Here is an 18,753-nt window from a genome sequence, read left to right on the forward strand (position 1 = left end):
GATAAAGAGAGAGAATGAAAGAAAGAAAGAAAGAAAGAAGAGAGAGAGAGAGAGAGAGAGAGAGAGAGAGAGAGAGAGAGAGACAGAAAGAGAGAAAGAGAGAAATATAGAGAGAAAGGAAGAGGGAGAGAGAGAAGCAGAGGCAGAGGGATATACAGGGAGGGAGAGGGAGAAGCAGAGGCAGAGGAATATACAGGGAGGGAGAGGGAGAGAGAGAGAGAAGCAGAGGCAGAGGGATATACAGGGAGGGAGAGGGAGAGAGAGAGAGAAGCAGAGGCAGAGGGATATACAGGGAGGGAGAGAGAGAAGCAGAGGCAGAGGGATATACAGGGAGGGAGAGAGAGAAGCAGAGGCAGAGGGATATACAGGGAGGGAGAGGGAGAGAGAGAGAGAAGCAGAGGCAGAGGGATATACAGGGAGGGAGAGAGAGAAGCAGAGGCAGAGGGATATACAGGGAGGGGAGAGAGAGAAGCAGAGGCAGAGGGATATACAGGGAGGGAGAGGGAGAGAGAGAGAGAGAAGCAGAGGCAGAGGGATATACAGGGAGGGAGAGAGAGAAGCAGAGGCAGAGGGATATACAGGGAGGGAGAGAGAGAAGCAGAGGCAGAGGGATATACAGGGAGGGAGAGAGAGAAGCAGAGGCAGAGGGATATACAGGGAGGGAGAGGGAGAGAAAGAAGCAGAGGCAGAGGGATATACATGGAGGGAGAGGGAGCGGGAGAGAAAGAGAGATGGAGGATAAACAAACTTTGACTTTGCTTGAAAGTGATGTGTTTAGTTCTTTCAGTCTAGTGGGAGCGACAAACTAAAATAGGTCTGCCTCTTTAGAGGTTATTACAACCTCTTCCAGACTCCACAGCAATATAATGAATGTGATGTGTTCATAGTTCTTCTTACGGTCTAGTGGGACCTCCAGAGCGTTGCCTAGGTGACCCAAGATCAGCATCAGGAACACTGCTGCACCCAGCCTCGTCCTCGTCCTCTCCATGATTGGTTATCTGACACGAAGGTCCTCCCCCCAGACGCAGATAAGACCCGCCTCTCTCCTCAATCAGAACGGCTCAGACTCGTGCACATTTACAACTAAAGAGAGAGAGAGAGAGAAAGATGGAGAAAGAGAGAGCGGGAGAAAGAGAGAGAGTTCGAGAAAAATGGAGAAGAGGAAAAATAGGAGGAACATATAGGAACATACATTATTCAGATGAAAAGGCAAAGCACATCCTCTCCAGTATCTATGGTCATAAATCAAGAGACTGAGAAGAGACTGAGACCGTTTCAGATGTACAGTTAGATCAATAGCAGGTGACTGAGACTGTGTCACGTTTCAGATGTACAGTTAGATCAATAGCAGGTGACTGAGACTGTGTCACGTTTCAGATGTATAGTTAAATCAATAGCAGGTGACTGAGACTGTGTCACGTTTCAGATGTACAGTTAGATCAATAGCAGGTGACTGAGACTGTGTCACGTTTCAGATGTATAGTTAAATCAATAGCAGGTGACTGAGACTGTGCCACGTTTCAGATGTATAGTTAAATCAATAGCAGGTGACTGAGACTGTGTCACGTTTCAGATGTACAGTTAAATCAATAGCAGGTGACTGAGACTGTGTCACGTTTCAGATGTACAGTTAAATCAATAGCAGGTGACTGAGACTGTGTCACGTTTCAGATGTATAGTTAAATCAATAGCAGGTGACTGAGACTGTGCCACGTTTCAGATGTACAGTTAAATCAATAGCAGGTGACTGAGACTGTGTCACGTTTCAGATGTACAGTTAAATCAATAGCAGGTGAAGTCATTATTCACTCTAGAGAGACAGATACAGGTGGCTGTCGCTGTGTGACTGTGGATCCAAGGTAGTTTCTATGCAGATGGAGATGGACTTAGCTGGGAGATGTGAACAATTGTTTTGATCTAGTGCGCTCTGATGAATGTGTGTGTGTGTGTGTGTGTGTGTGTGTGTGTGTGTGTGTGTGTGTGTGTGTGTGTGTGTGTGTGTGTGTGTGTGTGTGTGTGTGTGTGTGTGTGTGTGTGTGTGTGTGTGTGCGTGCGTGCGTGCGTGCGTGTGTGTGTGTGTGTGTGTGTAGTGTGCTCCATTGGGGAGCGACGTGGCCCACACGGATTCATATAGCTGATTCACTGCCATGACGTTAGTACCATTAAGCTACTGCCATATCGATCACATCAGTCCTCAACCTCAGATGACATGCTGCCAGTGGATAACTCTCCTCCCCTCTCTCCTCTCCTCACCTCTCCTCTCTCCTCTCCTCTCCTCTCCTCTCCTCTCCTCTCCTCTCCTCTCCTCTCCTCTCCTCTCCTCTCCTCTCCTCTCCTCTCCTCTCCTCTCCTCTCCTCCCCTCTCCCCTCTCCTCTCTCCTCTCCTCTCTCCTCTGCTGTACAGAAATCCAGCCTAAAACCCCAAACAGCAAGCAAAGCATGTGAAAGAAGCACGGTGGCTAGGAAAAACTCCCTAGGAAAAACTCCCTAGAAAGGCCAAAAACCTAGGAAGAAACCTAGAGAGGAACCAGGCTATGAGGGATGGCCAGTCCTCTTCTGGCTGTGCAGGGTGGATATTATAACAGAACTTGGTCAAGATGTTAAAATGTTCATAAATGACCAGCATGGTCAAATAATAATAATCATAGTAGTTGTCGAGGGTGCAACAAGCACGTCCGGTGAACAGGTCAGGGTTCCATAGCCGCAGGCAGAACAGTTGAAACTGGAGCAGCAGCACGGCCAGGTGGACTGGGGACAGCAAGGAGTCATCATACCAGGTAGTCCTGAGGCATGGTCCAAGGGCTCAGGTCCTCCTCCCCTCCCCTCTCTCCTCTCCTCCCCTCCCCTCCCCTTGCTTCTCCCCTCCCCTCTCTCCTCTCCTCTCCTCCCCTTCCCTCCCCTCCCCTCTCTCCTCTCCTCCCCTCCCCTCCCCTTGCTCCTCCCCTCCCCTCTCTCCTCCCCTCCCCTCCCCTTGCTTCTCCCCTCCCCTCTCTCCTCTCCTCCCCTCTCTCCTCTCCTCCCCTCCCCTCCCCTCTCTCCTCTCCTCTCCTCCCCTTCCTTCCCCTCCCCTCTCTCCTCCCCTCCCCTCCCCTTGCTTCTCCCCTCCCCTCTCTCCTCCCCTCCCCTCTCTCCTCTCCTCTCCTCCCCTCCCCTTGCTCCTCCCCTCCCCTCTCTCCTCCCCTTGCTTCTCCCGTCCCCTCTCTCCTCTCCTCCCCTCTCTCCTCTCCTCCCCTCCCCTCCCCTTGCTCCTCCCCTCCCCTCCCTCCTCCCCTCCCCTCTCTCCTCTCCTCCCCTCTCTCCTCTCCTCTCCTCTCCTCCCCTCTCTCCTCTCCACCCCTTCCCTCCCCTCCCCTCTCTCCTCTCCTCCCCTCCCCTCTCTCCCCTTGCTCCTCCCCTCCCCTCCCTCCTCCCCTCCCCTCCCTCCTCCCCTCCCCTCTCTCCTCCCCTCCCCTCTCTCCTCTCCTCCCCTCCCCTCCCCTTGCTTCTCCCCTCCCCTCTCTCCTCTCCTCTCCTCCCCTTCCCTCCCCTCCCCTCTCTCCTCTCCTCCCCTCCCCTCCCCTTGCTCCTCCCCTCCCCTCTCTCCTCCCCTCCCCTTGCTTCTCCCCTCCCCTCTCTCCTCCCCTCTCCTCCCCTCCCCTCCCCTTGCTTCTCCCCTCCCCTCTCTCCTCTCCCCTCCTCTCTCCTCTCCTCCCCTCCCCTTGCTCCTCCCCTCCCCTCCTCCTCCCCTCCCCTTGCTTCTCCCCTCCCCTCTCTCCTCTCCTCCCCTCTCTCTCCTCTCCTCCCCTACCCTCCCCTTGCTCCTCCCCTCCCCTCCCTCCTCCCCTCCCCTCCCTCCTCCCCTCCCCTCTCTCCTCCCCTCTCTCCTCTCCTCCCCTTCCCTCCCCTCTCTCCTCTCCTCCCCTCCCCTCTCTCCCCTTGCTTCTCCCCTCCCCTCTCTCCTCTTTTCCCCTTCCCTCCCCTCCCCTCTCTCCTCCCCTCCCCTTGCTTCTCCCCTCCCCTCTCTCCTCTCCTCCCCTCTCTCCTCTCCTCCCCTCCCCTTGCTCCTCCCCTCCCCTCTCTCCTCCCCTCCCCTCCCCTTGCTTCTCCCCTCCCCTCTCTCCTCTCCTCCCCTCTCTCCTCTCCTCTCCTCTCCTCCCCTCCCCTCCCCTTGCTCCTCCCCTCCCCTCCCTCCTCCCCTCCCCTCTCTCCTCTCCTCCCCTCCCCTCCCCTCTCTCCTCCCCTCCCCTCTCTCCTCTTCTCCCTTCCCCTCTCTCCTCCCCTCCCCTCCTCTCCCATCCTCTAATCTGTCTTTCTGTCTGACTGACTGACTGAAATTAGGTCACAGGCAGAACCCTGACAACCAAGGAAGTAGAGAAGGTAGCTGACAGACATCAGCACGCATCAGTAATGAGAGAAGCAGAGATAGGGTTATGGTTATGGGATATGGTTTGTTGTAGAATCTCTAGGATAGTTAGATTGCTGTGATGCACCACTGTGTGGATGAGGGCTGTGTTTCTATGTTCAACTTCATTGAAGGGGATAGTATTGCACCTAATGATGGAAATCTGAGTGTTAATTGATAGACTGAGTGTTAATTGATTAACTGAGTGTTAATTGCATCAGGTTCATCATTATGCAATGTAACCAGAGGGTTATTCACCCAATATTAAAGTTGCAATCTGCAATAGCTACTGTTGTAACTATTAACTGTCCCTCAGATTGTGGCTTTATGTACTATATAAAGTTGACACTTGTGAAGATATGGAGCAGGAAATGAAGGGGCTCGCTTGTTGCCAGGCAGCTTAACAATGTCATTATGCCACTATCCAACCTAGAGAGAGAAAGAGAGAGAAGAGACAGAGAGAGAGGAGAGAGAGAGGAAAGAGGAGAGAAAGAGACAGAGAGAGAGAGAGAGAGAGAGAAAGAGAACCCAATGCGCCCTAGACCTTCTGTCTGACGACCAACTAGGGCCACCAAGCCACATAATAATACACACAGGCACAAACCACCTGAGAACACAGCAGGAAAGGGTGGCCACAGCACTCAAGGGAGTGATTGAAAAAGCTTCTTCCACTTTCCCCAACGCACAAGTGGTTATCTCCACCCTGCTACCACAAAAAGACCTGCTACCATACAGCGGGTAAACGCAAGTATTTCCTGTGACTGTGCCTCAAAACCAAATGTTTACCTGGCCCACCACTCCACCCTGGACTTGAACAGCCTCTATGACCAGGTCCACCTATACAAGGCAGCAGTGCCCACCTTCGCCCGGACCCTAAAGGACATCGCCCTCACCCGCAGCCCCAACACTTCACACAAGAGCAACAGATCAACACCCTTCCCAGACCAGCGAGACCCCCCCCCCCGGACCTACACATAGAGGACCCACGCCGAGAGGACCTACATCCAGACCACAACACCACCAGCCACATCCTTTTAGATAACTTCCTGGACAAAACATTCCACTGTAATAGTGAAGGTGTAAACTTGGCAGTAGAAAACCTAAACAGTATATTTGACCTCTCAGCTTCTCTATCAAATCTAAACATTTCAAGCAGATAACTAAGAAAATGAACAACAATGACAAATGGTTTGATGAAGAAAACAAAAACCTAAGAAAGAAATTGAGAAACCTATCCAACCAAAAACATAGAGACCCAGAAAACCTGAGCCTACGCCTTCACTATGGGGAATCACTAAAACAATACAGAAATACCCTCGGAAAAAGAAGGAACAGCACATCAGAAATCAGCTCAATGTAATTGAAGAATCCATAGACTCTAACCACTTCTGGGAAAATAGGAAAACACTAAACAAACAACAACACGAAGAGTTATCTATCCAAAACAGAGATGTATGGGTAAACCACTTCTCCAATCTTTTTGGCCCTATAACAAAGAACAAACAGGCAAAACATATACATGATCAAATACAAATCTTAGAATCATCTATTAAAGACTACCAGAACCCACGGGATTCTCCAAAACATTGAATGAACTACAGGACAAAATACAAACCCTCCAACCCAATAAGGCCTGCAGTGTTGATGGTATCCTCAATGAAATTATAAAATATACAGACCACAAATTCCAATTGGCTAAACTTACAATTGGCTATACTCTTTAACATCATCCTTAGCTCTGGCATCTTCCCCAAAATTTGTAACCAAGGACTGATCACCCCAATCCACAAAAGTGGAGACAAATTTGACCCCAATAACTACTGTGGGATATGCGTCAACCGCAACCTCGGGAAAATCCTCTGCATTAAAAAATTGGCAAAAAACACACATTTCTTTCCACATGGCTGTGGGGTGAGACAGGGATACAGCTTAAGCCGCAACCTCTTCAACATATATATCAACGAATTGGCGATGGCACTAGACCAGTCTGCAGCCCCCGGTCTCACCCTACTAGAATCTGAAGTCAAATGTCTACTGTTTGCTGATAATCTGGTGCTTCTGTCCCCAATCAAGGAGAGCCTACAGCAGCACCTAGATCTTCTGCACAGATTCTTTCAGACCTGGGCCCTGACAGTAAATCTCAGTAAGACAAAAATAATGGTGTTCCAAAAAAGGTCAAGTTGCCAGGACCACAAATACAAAATCCATCTAGACACCGTTGCCCTAGAGCACACAAAAAAATATACATACCTCGATCTAAACATCAATGTCACAGGTAACTTCCACAAAGCTGTGAACGATCTGAGAGACAAGGCAAGAAGGGCCTTCTATGCCATCAAAATGAACATAAAATTGGACATACCAATTAGGATCTGGCTACAAATACTTGAATCAGTTATATAACCCATTGCCCTTTATGGTTGTAAGATCTGGGGTCCGCTCACAAACCAAGAATTTACAAAATGTGACAAACACCAAATTGAGACTCTGCATGCAGAATTCTGCAAAAATATCCTCTGTGTACAATGTAAAACACCAAATAATGCATGCAGAACAGAATTAGGCCGATACCCGCTAATTATCAAAATCCAGGAAAGAGCCATTCAATTCTACAACCACCTAAAAGGAAGCGATTCCCAAATCTTCGATAACAAAGCCCTCACTGGTCCTGGGGCTCTGTTCACAAACACAAACAGACCCCACAGAGCCCCAGGACAGCAATACAATTAGACCCAACCAAATCATGAGAAAACAAAAAGATAGTTACTTGACATATTGGAAAGAATCAACAATTTTTTTTTGCAAATTAGAATGTTATTTGGCCCTAAACAGAGAGTACACAGTGGCAGAATACCTGACCACTGTGACTGTCCCAAATTAAAGGAAAGCTTTGACTATGTACAGACTCAGTCAGCATAGCCTTGCTATTGAGAAAGGCTGCCGTAGGCAGACCTGGCTCTCAAGAGAAGACAGGCTATGTACACATTGCCCACAATGATAAACTGTGTGTGTTTTTTGCCCACAATGATAAACTCCCATATCTATTGGGTGAAATACCAGTGTGCCATCACAACAGCAAGATTTGTGACCTGTTGCCACAAGAAAAGGGCAACTAGTGAAGAACAAACACCATTGTAAATACAACCCATAATTATGTTAATTTGTTTTAATTTATATACCTTAACCATTTGTACATAACATAACATTTGAAATGTCTTCATTCTTTTGGAACTTCTGTGAGTGTAATGTTTACTGTTCATTTAAATGTTTTATTTAACTTTAGTTTATTATCTACTTCACTTGCTTTGGCAATGTAAACATATGTTTCCCATGCCAATAAAGCCTTTAAATTGAAATTTAAATTGAGAGAGAGCGAGAGAGAGAGAGAGAGAGGGGGGAGAGTCAGAGAGAGGAGTCAGAGAGAGCGAGAGAAGAAACTGATTGAGAAAGAAGAGAGGAGAGAGAGAGAGAGGAGAGAGAGAGATAGAAAGGAGAGTCAGAGAGAGAGAGGAGAGTCAGAGAGAGCGAGAGAAGAAACTGATTGAGAAAGAAGAGAGGAGAGAGAGAGAGAGACAGAGGAGAGAGAGAGAGAGAGAGAGGAGAGTCAGAGAGAGAGAGAGAGAGGAGAGAGAGAGAGAGAGAGAGAGGAGAGTCAGAGAGAGAAAGAGGAGAGTCAGAGAGAGAGAGAGGAGAGTCAGAGAGAGAGAGGAGAGTCAGAGAGAGAGAGTGAAGAGGCAGAGAGAGAGAGAAGAGACAGAGAGAGAGAGAGAGAGCGAGAGACAGAAGAGAGTAAAAGACAGAGAGAGAGAAAGGAGGGGGGGGGGGGGTGCCAAAGAAAAAAGGGAACAATTGCCAAGAAGAATAAGAATAGGAGATCAATTCCTGGAAATACAATCAAGGACTCTTCGAAATACCAGCCTCTTACTCGTTTTTTAAGCCAATTTGGAAGTGCTCTATTGAAACAGAATATCCTTACATCTTAGCGAATCATACGTAATTCAACAGTAGCATCATAAAATAGCCTATATACATTTGGTATGCATGCATACCCTACCATCAAACAGTAGAAATACTACACAGCTCTGCGGAAGAGATTGAGACATTTTCTCCATTTAGGAATTGGAGTATGACCTGATTTTATCCTGCTGCCTTCTTGCCAATGTCACCTGAGGCGCCCGGTCAGTGTCCCACTAAATCTAATGAAAATGTCACAGTCTTCCAGCACAGCAGAATAAAGTGCTCTGCCCGATTGTCTCGGACGGTGATATTTGATTTGGGATTTTTGTGTTACTCAATAAAGTAATAATGTGGTCCAACTAAGCCAGCCCTCTTTCCGTCTCTCTCTCCATCTTTTTCTTCTAGCCCCCATAGCTGCAGGGTGACTCAGGGGCCAGGACTGACTGGGGGAGTCTGATAGTACTTAGACACATCAGTAGTCTGCCCATTTTACACCATCGTGCCAAACCAGACCATACTGTGCTGGCTCTGAGATTTTCATTTTACATTGTCCTTTCCAGCATGGTTCCAGCAACTGTGGTGCATGTGTAACTGGGCCAGCCCTGTAGGCTACAGCTCAGCCCAGCTTGGTTTAGTAGTGGGAATTAACCCCTAATTCTCCCTACTTCCTGGAGTTACAGATGGACGATCTGATGTGTTGGTTAGTGGTGGAGTTACAGATGGACGATCTGATGTGTTGGTTAGTGGTGGAGTTACAGATGGATGATCTGATGTGTTGGTTAGTGGTGGAGTTACAGATGGACGATCTGATGTGTTGGTTAGTGGTGGAGTTACAGATGGATGATCTGATGTGTTGGTTAGTGGTGGAGTTACAGATGGATGATCTGATGTGTTGGTTAGTGGTGGAGTTACAGATAGATGATCTGATGTGTTGGTTAGTGGTGGAGTTACAGATGGATGATCTGATGTGTTGGTTAGTGGTGGAGTTACAGATAGATGATCTGATGTGTTGGTTAGTGGTGGAGTTACAGATAGATGATCTGATGTGTTGGTTAGTGGTGGAGTTACAGATGGATGATCTGATGTGTTGGTTAGTGGTGGAGTTACAGATGGATGATCTGATGTGTTGGTTAGTGGTGGAGTTACAGATGGATGATCTGATGTGTTGGTTAGTGGTGGAGTTACAGATGGATGATCTGATGTGTTGGTTAGTGGTGGAGTTACAGATGGATGATCTGATGTGTTGGTTAGTGGTGGAGTTACAGATGGATGATCTGATGTGTTGGTTAGTGGTGGAGTTACAGATGGATGATCTGATGTGTTGGTTAGTGGTGGAGTTACAGATGGATGATCTGATGTGTTGGTTAGTGGTATAGTTAGATGGATTTAGTGGCTAGCCCCTAGAGCCAATGCTTGGTGCTTGATAGATGAAGGACTTGGGGGAGGAGGGTTAATGTCTTCTACATGGCCCTGGCCCCTGCAATGAACTATAGCTCCCCAGGGAAACCCTGTATTACTCGCCTGGGGCAGCCAATCACGGGGCTGTGTACACTGGCCGACAGCTCCGGCTGAGGATTTGATACAATAAGATCCATGGAAGCCATTTCATCAAGTTCATTTACGATTGCAGGGCTAGGAGGCTAGGAGCACTGGACCAGAACCTGATAAAGGAGAACATAGAAGAAACACATCCGAGGACCACAATGGAAATAAGCTTTCCAGCTCTATTGTGTTATCCTTGATGATTATGTGGAGGGCGTCTCCAGCTGGAGCACTCTGTTATCTATGTATTTTAAAATACATTCAATCAATCACTCACTCTATTATCTAGCTGCAAATATCCAGTTCAAACTGTATGCTAGATATTGTACTGTAGGAAAACAACGAAAGTCACACTCTTTCGTTCGACCCGATGAGCCTTCCTCCAGTACAGTACTGTCAAATCATCAGGTCAGGTCAACAAAACCCATCTCTTTCCACAACAACAAGGCTATTAACGCCACACTGTGGTGGCCACTATTTCTTTAAAGCCATGAAACGTAGCATGAACGAGCTGATTTAGTATATAGAGACCAGGAGGACAGAATCTGACAGCATTGGACAGAATAGGGGGGGATATGACAGAATAGGACAGAATAGGAAATAATATGACAGGCCAGGAGGAGAGGAGGGAATAAATGTGTTCATTATAATCCCAAAGCCCCTGGATTCTTATCCGAGAGGGAGCCACCGCTCTGAGCCACCGCTCTGAGCCACAGCTCCATACAAAATTAAAGAGGTTTAGCAACTCTTCTCCTCCAGCTGGTCAGTGGAGTGTGTGTGTGTATGTGTGTGTGTGTGGGGGGGGGGGTCCTTGAGAGAGGTGCTGCTGTGTAACTGAGTCCACCCAACAAGGCCACTAGTCCCGAAACCACAGCGGTACCACTGGGCCTGGAACACACTAGAGGAGACAACCACCTCCATAGCCTGAGGGTGTTCATCTCCTTCACAATACATCCAACTTGGGTCCAGAAACACCATCCATACACCTGACCCCAACACACAGACTCACAGAGACATGGATGTGCCCACACACCCTAACTTAGCCCAACATACAGTGCCTTCGGAAAGTATTCAGACCCTTTGACTTTTTCCACATTTTGTTACGTTACAGCCTTATTCTAAAATATATTCAATAAAAATCCTCAACAATCTATACACAATACCCCATAATGACAAAGTGAAAACAGGTTCTGAGGAATTCTAACACATTTATACAAAATTAAAAACAGAAATACCTTATTTACATACATTTTTAGACCCTTTGCTATGAAATTGAACTCAGGTGCATCCTGTTTCCATTGATCATCCTTGAGATGTTGATTGGACATGATTAGGAAAGGCACACAACTGTCTATATGTCCCACAGTTAACAGTGCATGTCAGAGCAAAAACCAAGCCATGAGGTCGAAGGAATTGTCCGTATAGATCCGAGACTGGATTGTGTTGAGGCACAGATCTGGGGAAAGTACCAAAAAATGTCTGCAGCATTGAAGGTCCCCAAGAACACAGTGGCCTCCATCATTCTTAAATGGAAGACGTTTGGAACCACAAGACTCTTCGTAGAGCTGGACACCCGGCCAAACTGAGCAATCGAGGGAGACTAGTCATGAAGATGGAGCGGAGCAAAGTAGAGAGAGATCCTTGATGAAAACCTGCTCCAGAGCGCTCAGGACCTCAGACTGGGGTGAAGGTTCACCTTCCAACAGGACAACAACCCTAAGCATAGAGCCAAGAAAACGAAGAATTGGCTTCGGGACAAGTCTCTGAATGTCCTTGAGTGGCACAGGCAGAGCCCGGGCTTGAACCTGATCTAACATCTCAGGAGAGCTTGTGAGAATCTGCAGAGAAGAATGGGAGAAACTCCCCAAATACAGGTGTGCCAAGCTTGTAGCATCATAACCAAGAATACTCGTGGCTGTAGCCAAAGGTGCTTCAACAAAGTACTGAGTAAAGGGTCTGAATAGTTATGTAAATGTAATACTTCAATTTTTTTATTTATTATGAATTTGCTAAACATTTCTAAAAACCTGTTTTTGCTTGGTCATTATGGGGTATTGTGATGTCATTATGGGGTATTGTGATGTCATTATGGGGTATTGTGATGTCATTGTGGGGTATTGTGCATAGATTGATGAGGGAAAAAAAGCAATTCAATCATATTTTGTGGAAGAAGTCAAGGGGTCTGAATACTTACCAAAGGCACTGTATAAGCCTACCTAATCTGATCCTGTACAATGGTGTCTTGCCCATGCCCCACTTCCATGGCCCACTTCCATTACTAACCCACTATGCCACCCCATGCCCCACTTCCATTACTGACCCACTATGCCACCCCATTCCCCACTTCCATTACTAACCCACTATGCCACCCCATGCCCCACTTCCATTACTAACCCACTATGACACCCCATGCCCCACTTCCATTACTAACCCACTATGCCACCCCATGCCCCACTTCCATTACTGACCCACTATGACACCCCATGCCCCACTTCCATTACTAACCCACTATGCCACCCCATTCCCCACTTCCATTACTAACCCACTATGCCACCCCATGCCCCACTTCCATTACTAACCCACTATGCCACCCCATGCCCCACTTCCATTACTGACCCACTATGCCACCCCATGCCCCACTTCCATTACTAACCCACTATGCCACCCCATGCCCCACTTCCATTACTGACCCACTATGCCACCCCATGCCCCACTTCCATTACTAACCCACTATGCCACCCCATGCCCCACTTTCATTACTGACCCACTATGCCACCCCATGCCCCACTTCCATTACTGACCCACTATGCCACCCCATGCCCCACTTCCATTACTGACCCACTATGCCACCCCATGCCCCACTTCCATTACTAACCCACTATGCCACCCCATGCCCCACTTCCATTACTGACCCACTATGCCACCCCATGCCCCACTTCCATTACTAACCCACTATGCCACCCCATGCCCTGTGCTGGCACAACCAGGGAAGCCAAAGTCAATAAAGCTCAGATGGCAGCAGACTGCTGAGCCAGTAGATAAAACACAGTGTTGTCTTGAGAGTACTGTGTCAAAAGCTGACAGCACAGATCTGATAAACATCCGACAGGAGATGAGATGGCCCATTTAAACACAATACAAATACTACTAGAGCGTACTGGCAGTCTGCTAGACTACAGCTGGTGAAGGTATGATTATATACTTACATTTTATATCTTTTATAATCTTCTGAATAAGTCAAATCTAACTAACGCAGGTCGTGAATTTGACCTCTCCATCTGATTTCTAATGAGAGAGGGGACTATGGGCTACCATTACTAGAACTAACTAGTACTAATTACTAATATTATCACATTGTAACTAGTTACATTAGTAGCTAGAGACACTACAGGCAAAGAGAGGTTTCTAATGTGAGTAGGAACTATCCCATTACTACAACTAACTTAGCAGGTTATGATCTAACTAGTGCCATGACACTAAAGGCTTTGAGCGGTCTGTTATTTCAATGTACATCATTACTATCACCCAGATGAGAGGCCAACAGCAATTACTGTTCAGTTCACCTTAAGACTTCCTGACATCTCTTTCTCTCTCTCTTTTACTCTGTTCAATTTTTCAGGGAAAGGCTGCATTGAGCTGTCTCTGCTTTCATTCACACACACACACACACACACACACACACACACACACACACACACACACACACACACACACACACACACACACACACACACACACACACACACACACAATCACACACACGCATGCACAATCAAAACACACACACACACACACACACACACACACACACACACACACACACACACACACACACACACACACACACACACACACACACACACACACACACACACACACACACACACACTGAGCCGGCCTCTTGAATTAGCCCATTGTCATTTTCCCAGGCTGAGTCAATTCACTGTCTCCAAACTAATTGGTTTTGTGCACATGTCGGTGTGTGTGTGTGTGTGTGTGTGTGTGTGTGTGTGTGTGTGTGTGTGTGTGTGTGTGTGTGTGTGTGTGTGTGTGTGTGTGTGTGTGTGTGTGTGTGTGTGTGTGTGTGTGTTGACTGTGCGTGTGTGTGTGTGTGTGATTGTGCATGCGTGTGTGTGATTGTGTGTGTGCGTGATTATGTTTGTGTTGAGTGTGTATGTTAGATGGACAGCATCACCACAGCACATGGAGCATAACACACTGCCTGTGGAACGTGACAGTCAGGCCAACTCAGGCCCCCGGGAAACAAAGACAGCTCAGCACCCATCAGACACTTCACAGCACAGACGGTGCAGACCATAGGCCTGGTAGGGATTAGAGCTGGCTACCCTCTGAATGTAATGTAGTGAGAGAGAGAGAGAGAGAGAGAGAGAGAGAGAGAGAGAGAGAGAGAGAGAGGAGAGAGAGATACAGAGACAGAGAGACAGAGAGACAGAGACAGAGACAGAGAGACAGACAGAGAGAGACAGAGAGAGAAAGTTCAATTAAACTTGATGTTGAGTCTTTCAACAATAGATAATGCCATAATTTATATGATATATAACTGAGATTCGGCATTGTGTCCCAGACAATGTGATACAATAATAGAACAGTAAGAAAAATCTGCATTCTACTGTATTGTACTATGGCACACACACACACACACACACACACACACACACACACACACACACACACACACACACACACACACACACACACACACACACACACACACACACACAAACACCCTCATGGAAATGCAAAATGGTCCTAATTAACTTCCATAATCAGTGGCCCATGCACTGAGCCGTTAGCCCGTGATCCTCTGCATGACTGTAGTAACACCTCAGGGTTTCCTGTACTGTACAGAATGAGAGAGATTATACTGATGAGAATGTCTCCCCAGTCACAGAATGAGAGAGATTATACTGATGAGAATGTCTCCCCAGTCACAGAATGAGAGAGATTATACTGATGAGAACGACTCCCCAGTCACAGAATGAGAGAGATTATACTGATGAGAACGACTCCCCAGTCACAGAATGAGAGAGATTATACTGATGAGAACGACTCCCCAGTCACAGAATGAGAGAGATTATACTGATGGGAACGACTCCCCAGTCACAGAATGAGAGAGATTATACTGATGAGAACGACTCCCCAGTCACAGAATGAGAGAGATTATACTGATGAGAATGTCTCCCCAGTCACAGAATGAGAGAGATTATACTGATGAGAACGACTCCCCAGTCACAGAATGAGAGAGGTTATACTGATGAGAACGACTCCCCAGTCACAGAATGAGAGAGATTATACTGATGAGAACGACTCCCCAGTCACAGAATGAGAGAGATTATACTGATGGGAACGACTCCCCAGTCACAGAATGAGAGAGATTATACTGATGGGAACGACTCCCCAGTCACAGAATGAGAGAGATTATACTGATGAGAACGACTCCCCAGTCACAGAATGAGAGAGATTATACTGATGAGAACGACTCCCCAGTCACAGAATGAGAGAGATTATACTGATGGGAACGACTCCCCAGTCACAGAATGAGATTGGCTGATCCTACAGCGGCTGTGGGAAGAGACTTCCCATTGGCTGCTCACACTACTGTCTTTCACGATGTCACTTCCTGTCATTAATGGGCAATTGTCATCTCGCTGTGTCATTAGAAGTCTACAGAGACGTATACAGGGTTTGCACAGACTAGTGAGGGCTGGAAGACACCAACGCCTAAGCCTGGGGATCTTTGCTGATTCAACAATAGGATCAAATACAGATTGGCCATGTTCAGTGATTCTGACACCGTGCAGCAACGCTGGGAGACGCCAAACGTTTAAGCGTGGGTAATAATAACTGTCTTGTTAGCCACTAAATTAGCATTGAGTAGTGACCAAATAACAACAACCCCAGTTAACTCGCTACTTAACCTACACCTTGGTTTTGTGAGCCATTATTTGAAAGCCCCGGTGGTAGTGAGCCATTATTTGAAAGCCCCGGTGGTAGTGAGCCATTATTTGAAAGCCCCGGTGGTAGTGAGCCATTATTTGAAAGCCCCGGTGGTAGTGAGCCATTAGTTATTAGCTTCATATAAATAATAGCCTATATGATGTATTCTGAACAGGGCTTTTGAGGATGATATTAGCCTGATCGTTTCTAGTCTCTCTCGCGGGCCCTTTATCTGTGGCCACAGCATCACAATGGAAATTCCACTGACCTGGTTTCAGGATACGTTACCCATAATCCTCCTCATTACGTTTTATAATTGGGGTGAGATATGCAAATAATTGCGGTTGTTAACATATGAATACAAGTCCTGTTGTCAAGGGAGTTCCACAGAGGACCCAGATGTCAAAACAAGCGGACCCCTTTTCATCCAGACTACACTGTACAGGGCTGAACCATAAAACCCCTCTTTATCCAGTTACCAACAACTATAAACATGTTATTTATATCCTTTCATATTCTCTTGTTGTTCTAGATGGATACTGTATGTAGAATATCACTGTAAACAGATATAGCCAGTAGGGCTGGGAAAGTCCACACAAAACACAGAACATGACAAGTAACAAAACACGGATACACTGATAGACAAGAACAGTCACACACATTATAAAAACAACGATATTCAAACAATAAATACAAAAATAAAATAATGATGCATGTGTTCGAGTGTCCCTGAGTGTGTGTGTTTGTGTCCCATCACAGTTCTAAACATATTGCTCACCATATGTCTGCTGCAGAGGGACAAGAGAGGGCCAATGAGAAAATTCGTTTTGATCAGTCATTGAAATAAAAAGTCTGAAAACAAATTGTTTTGGTGCAAGTACAGCAGACTAGCGCAAAAATAAGATTTTGATATTCTGAAAAATAATATTACGATAGATAGGTTGACTGCTAATGTATAGGGTGCATCACTAATAGCCACATTAAAAATCCAGTTTAGACCTACTTATTTTAACATTTACATGTCATTTAGCAGCCACTCTTATCCTCAGCGACTTACAATAGGAGTGCATACATTATCATACTTCTTCGTACTCTGTCACTACTACTTAACCTAGTCAATCCAGCATTACTCTCTGTCACTACCACTTAACCTAGTCAATCCAGCATTACCCTCTGTCACTACTACTTAACCTAGTCAATCCAGCATTACTCTCTGTCACTACTACTTAACCTAGTCAATCCAGCATTACCCTCTGTCACTACTACTTAACCTAGTCAATCCAGCATTACTCTCTGTCACTACTACTTAACCTAGTCAATCCAGCATTACCCTCTGTCACTACTACTTAACCTAGTCACTCCAGTATTACTCTCTGTCACTACCACTTAACCTAGTCAATCCAGCATTACTCTCTCAGTCAGTGGTGCTATAGGTTGACTGCTAATGTATAGGGCGCTATAGGTTGACTGCTAATGTATAGGGCGCTATAGGTTGACTGCTAATGTATAGGGCGCTATAGGTTGACTGCTAATGTATAGGGCGCTATAGGTTGACTGCTAATGTATAGGGCGCTATAGGTTGACTGTTAATGTATAGGGCGCTATAGGTTGACTGCTAATGTATAGGGCGCTATAGGTTGACTGCTAATGTATAGGGCGCTATAGGTTGACTGCTAATGTATAGGGCGCTATAGGTTAACTGCTAATGTATAGGGCGCTATAGGTTGACTGCTAATGTATAGGGCGCTATAGGTTGACTGCTAATGTATAGGGTGCTATAGGTTGACTGCTAATGTATAGGGCGCTATAGGTTGACTGCTAATGTATAGGGTGCTATAGGTTGAGTTCAACTCTATAGATTGAATGAACACCTCTAGTTGGACTAGGTTAATGGGAGACCAGGGTTAATGTGAACTCAGTGGGTCTGTGTCTCATCTGTGTCATTTATAAAATAACCTCCAACACTCCACTCAACAAACTGGATGCAGTCTATCACAGTGCCATCCATTTTGTCACCAAAGCCCCATATATTACCCACCACTGCAATCTGTACGCTCTCGTTGGCTGGCCATCGCTTCATACTTGTTGCCAAACCCACCGGCTCCAGGTCATGTACAAGTCTCTGCTAGGTAAAGCCCCGCCTTATCTCAGCTCACTGGTCACCACATCAGCACCCACCCGTAGCACGCACTCCAGCAGGTATATCTCACTGGTCACCCCCAACGCCAATTCCTCCTTTGGCTGCCTTTCCTTCCAGTTCTCTGCTGCCAATGACTGGAATGAACTGCAAAAATCACTGAAGCTGGAGACTCTTATCTCCCTCACTAGCTTTAAGCACCAGCTGTCAGAGCAGCTCACAGATCACTGCACCTGTACATAGCCCATCTGTAAACAGCCCATCTATCTACCTACCTCATCCCCATACTGTATTCATTTATTTATCTTGCTCCTTTGCACCTCAGTATCTCTACTTGCACATTCATCTTCTGCACATCTACCATTCCAGTGTTTAATTGCTATATTGTAATTACTTCGCCACCATGGCCTATTTATTGCCTTAACTCCCTTATCTCACCTCATTTGCACTCAATGTATATAGACTTTTCTTTTTTTCTACTGTGTTATTGACTGTATGTTTGTTTATTCCATGTGTAACACACACACACACACACACACACACACACACACACACACACACACACACACACACACACACACACACACACACACACACACACACATCTCAGATTCAGATTCCCCTCCAATGCTAATCAGCAGAACCACTCTACAGAGAAGCTCTTAGTATTCAGATTAGAGACGTGCAGCTCACCCCCCAGTCGAGGCAAACTACAGAGTCCTGACTGTAGCGTTTGTCCACCAGTCTGACTCCTGCCTCCTACACAGTGTCTCATTAA

General features: G+C 46.6%; 1 protein-coding gene across 18 annotated transcripts in view; it reads right to left on the reverse strand.

Moving 5' to 3' along the window:
- Nucleotides 1–18,753, reverse strand: part of LOC106561640 (neuronal cell adhesion molecule) — a 154,702-nt gene that overhangs the window by 42,123 nt on the left and 93,826 nt on the right. For all 18 annotated transcript variants that reach the window (XM_014125766.2, XM_014125782.2, XM_014125778.2 and 15 more), the window contains one exon: nt 898–1,083. In XM_014125766.2, the coding sequence (XP_013981241.2) occupies nt 898–988 (91 nt within the window). In that variant the 5' untranslated portion in view covers nt 989–1,083. The remainder of the gene's footprint in view (nt 1–897; nt 1,084–18,753) is intronic.

The sequence above is a fragment of the Salmo salar genome, chromosome ssa10 (genome assembly GCF_905237065.1).
Source record: "Salmo salar chromosome ssa10, Ssal_v3.1, whole genome shotgun sequence".
In the NCBI taxonomy this organism is placed as follows: Eukaryota; Metazoa; Chordata; class Actinopteri; order Salmoniformes; family Salmonidae; genus Salmo; species Salmo salar.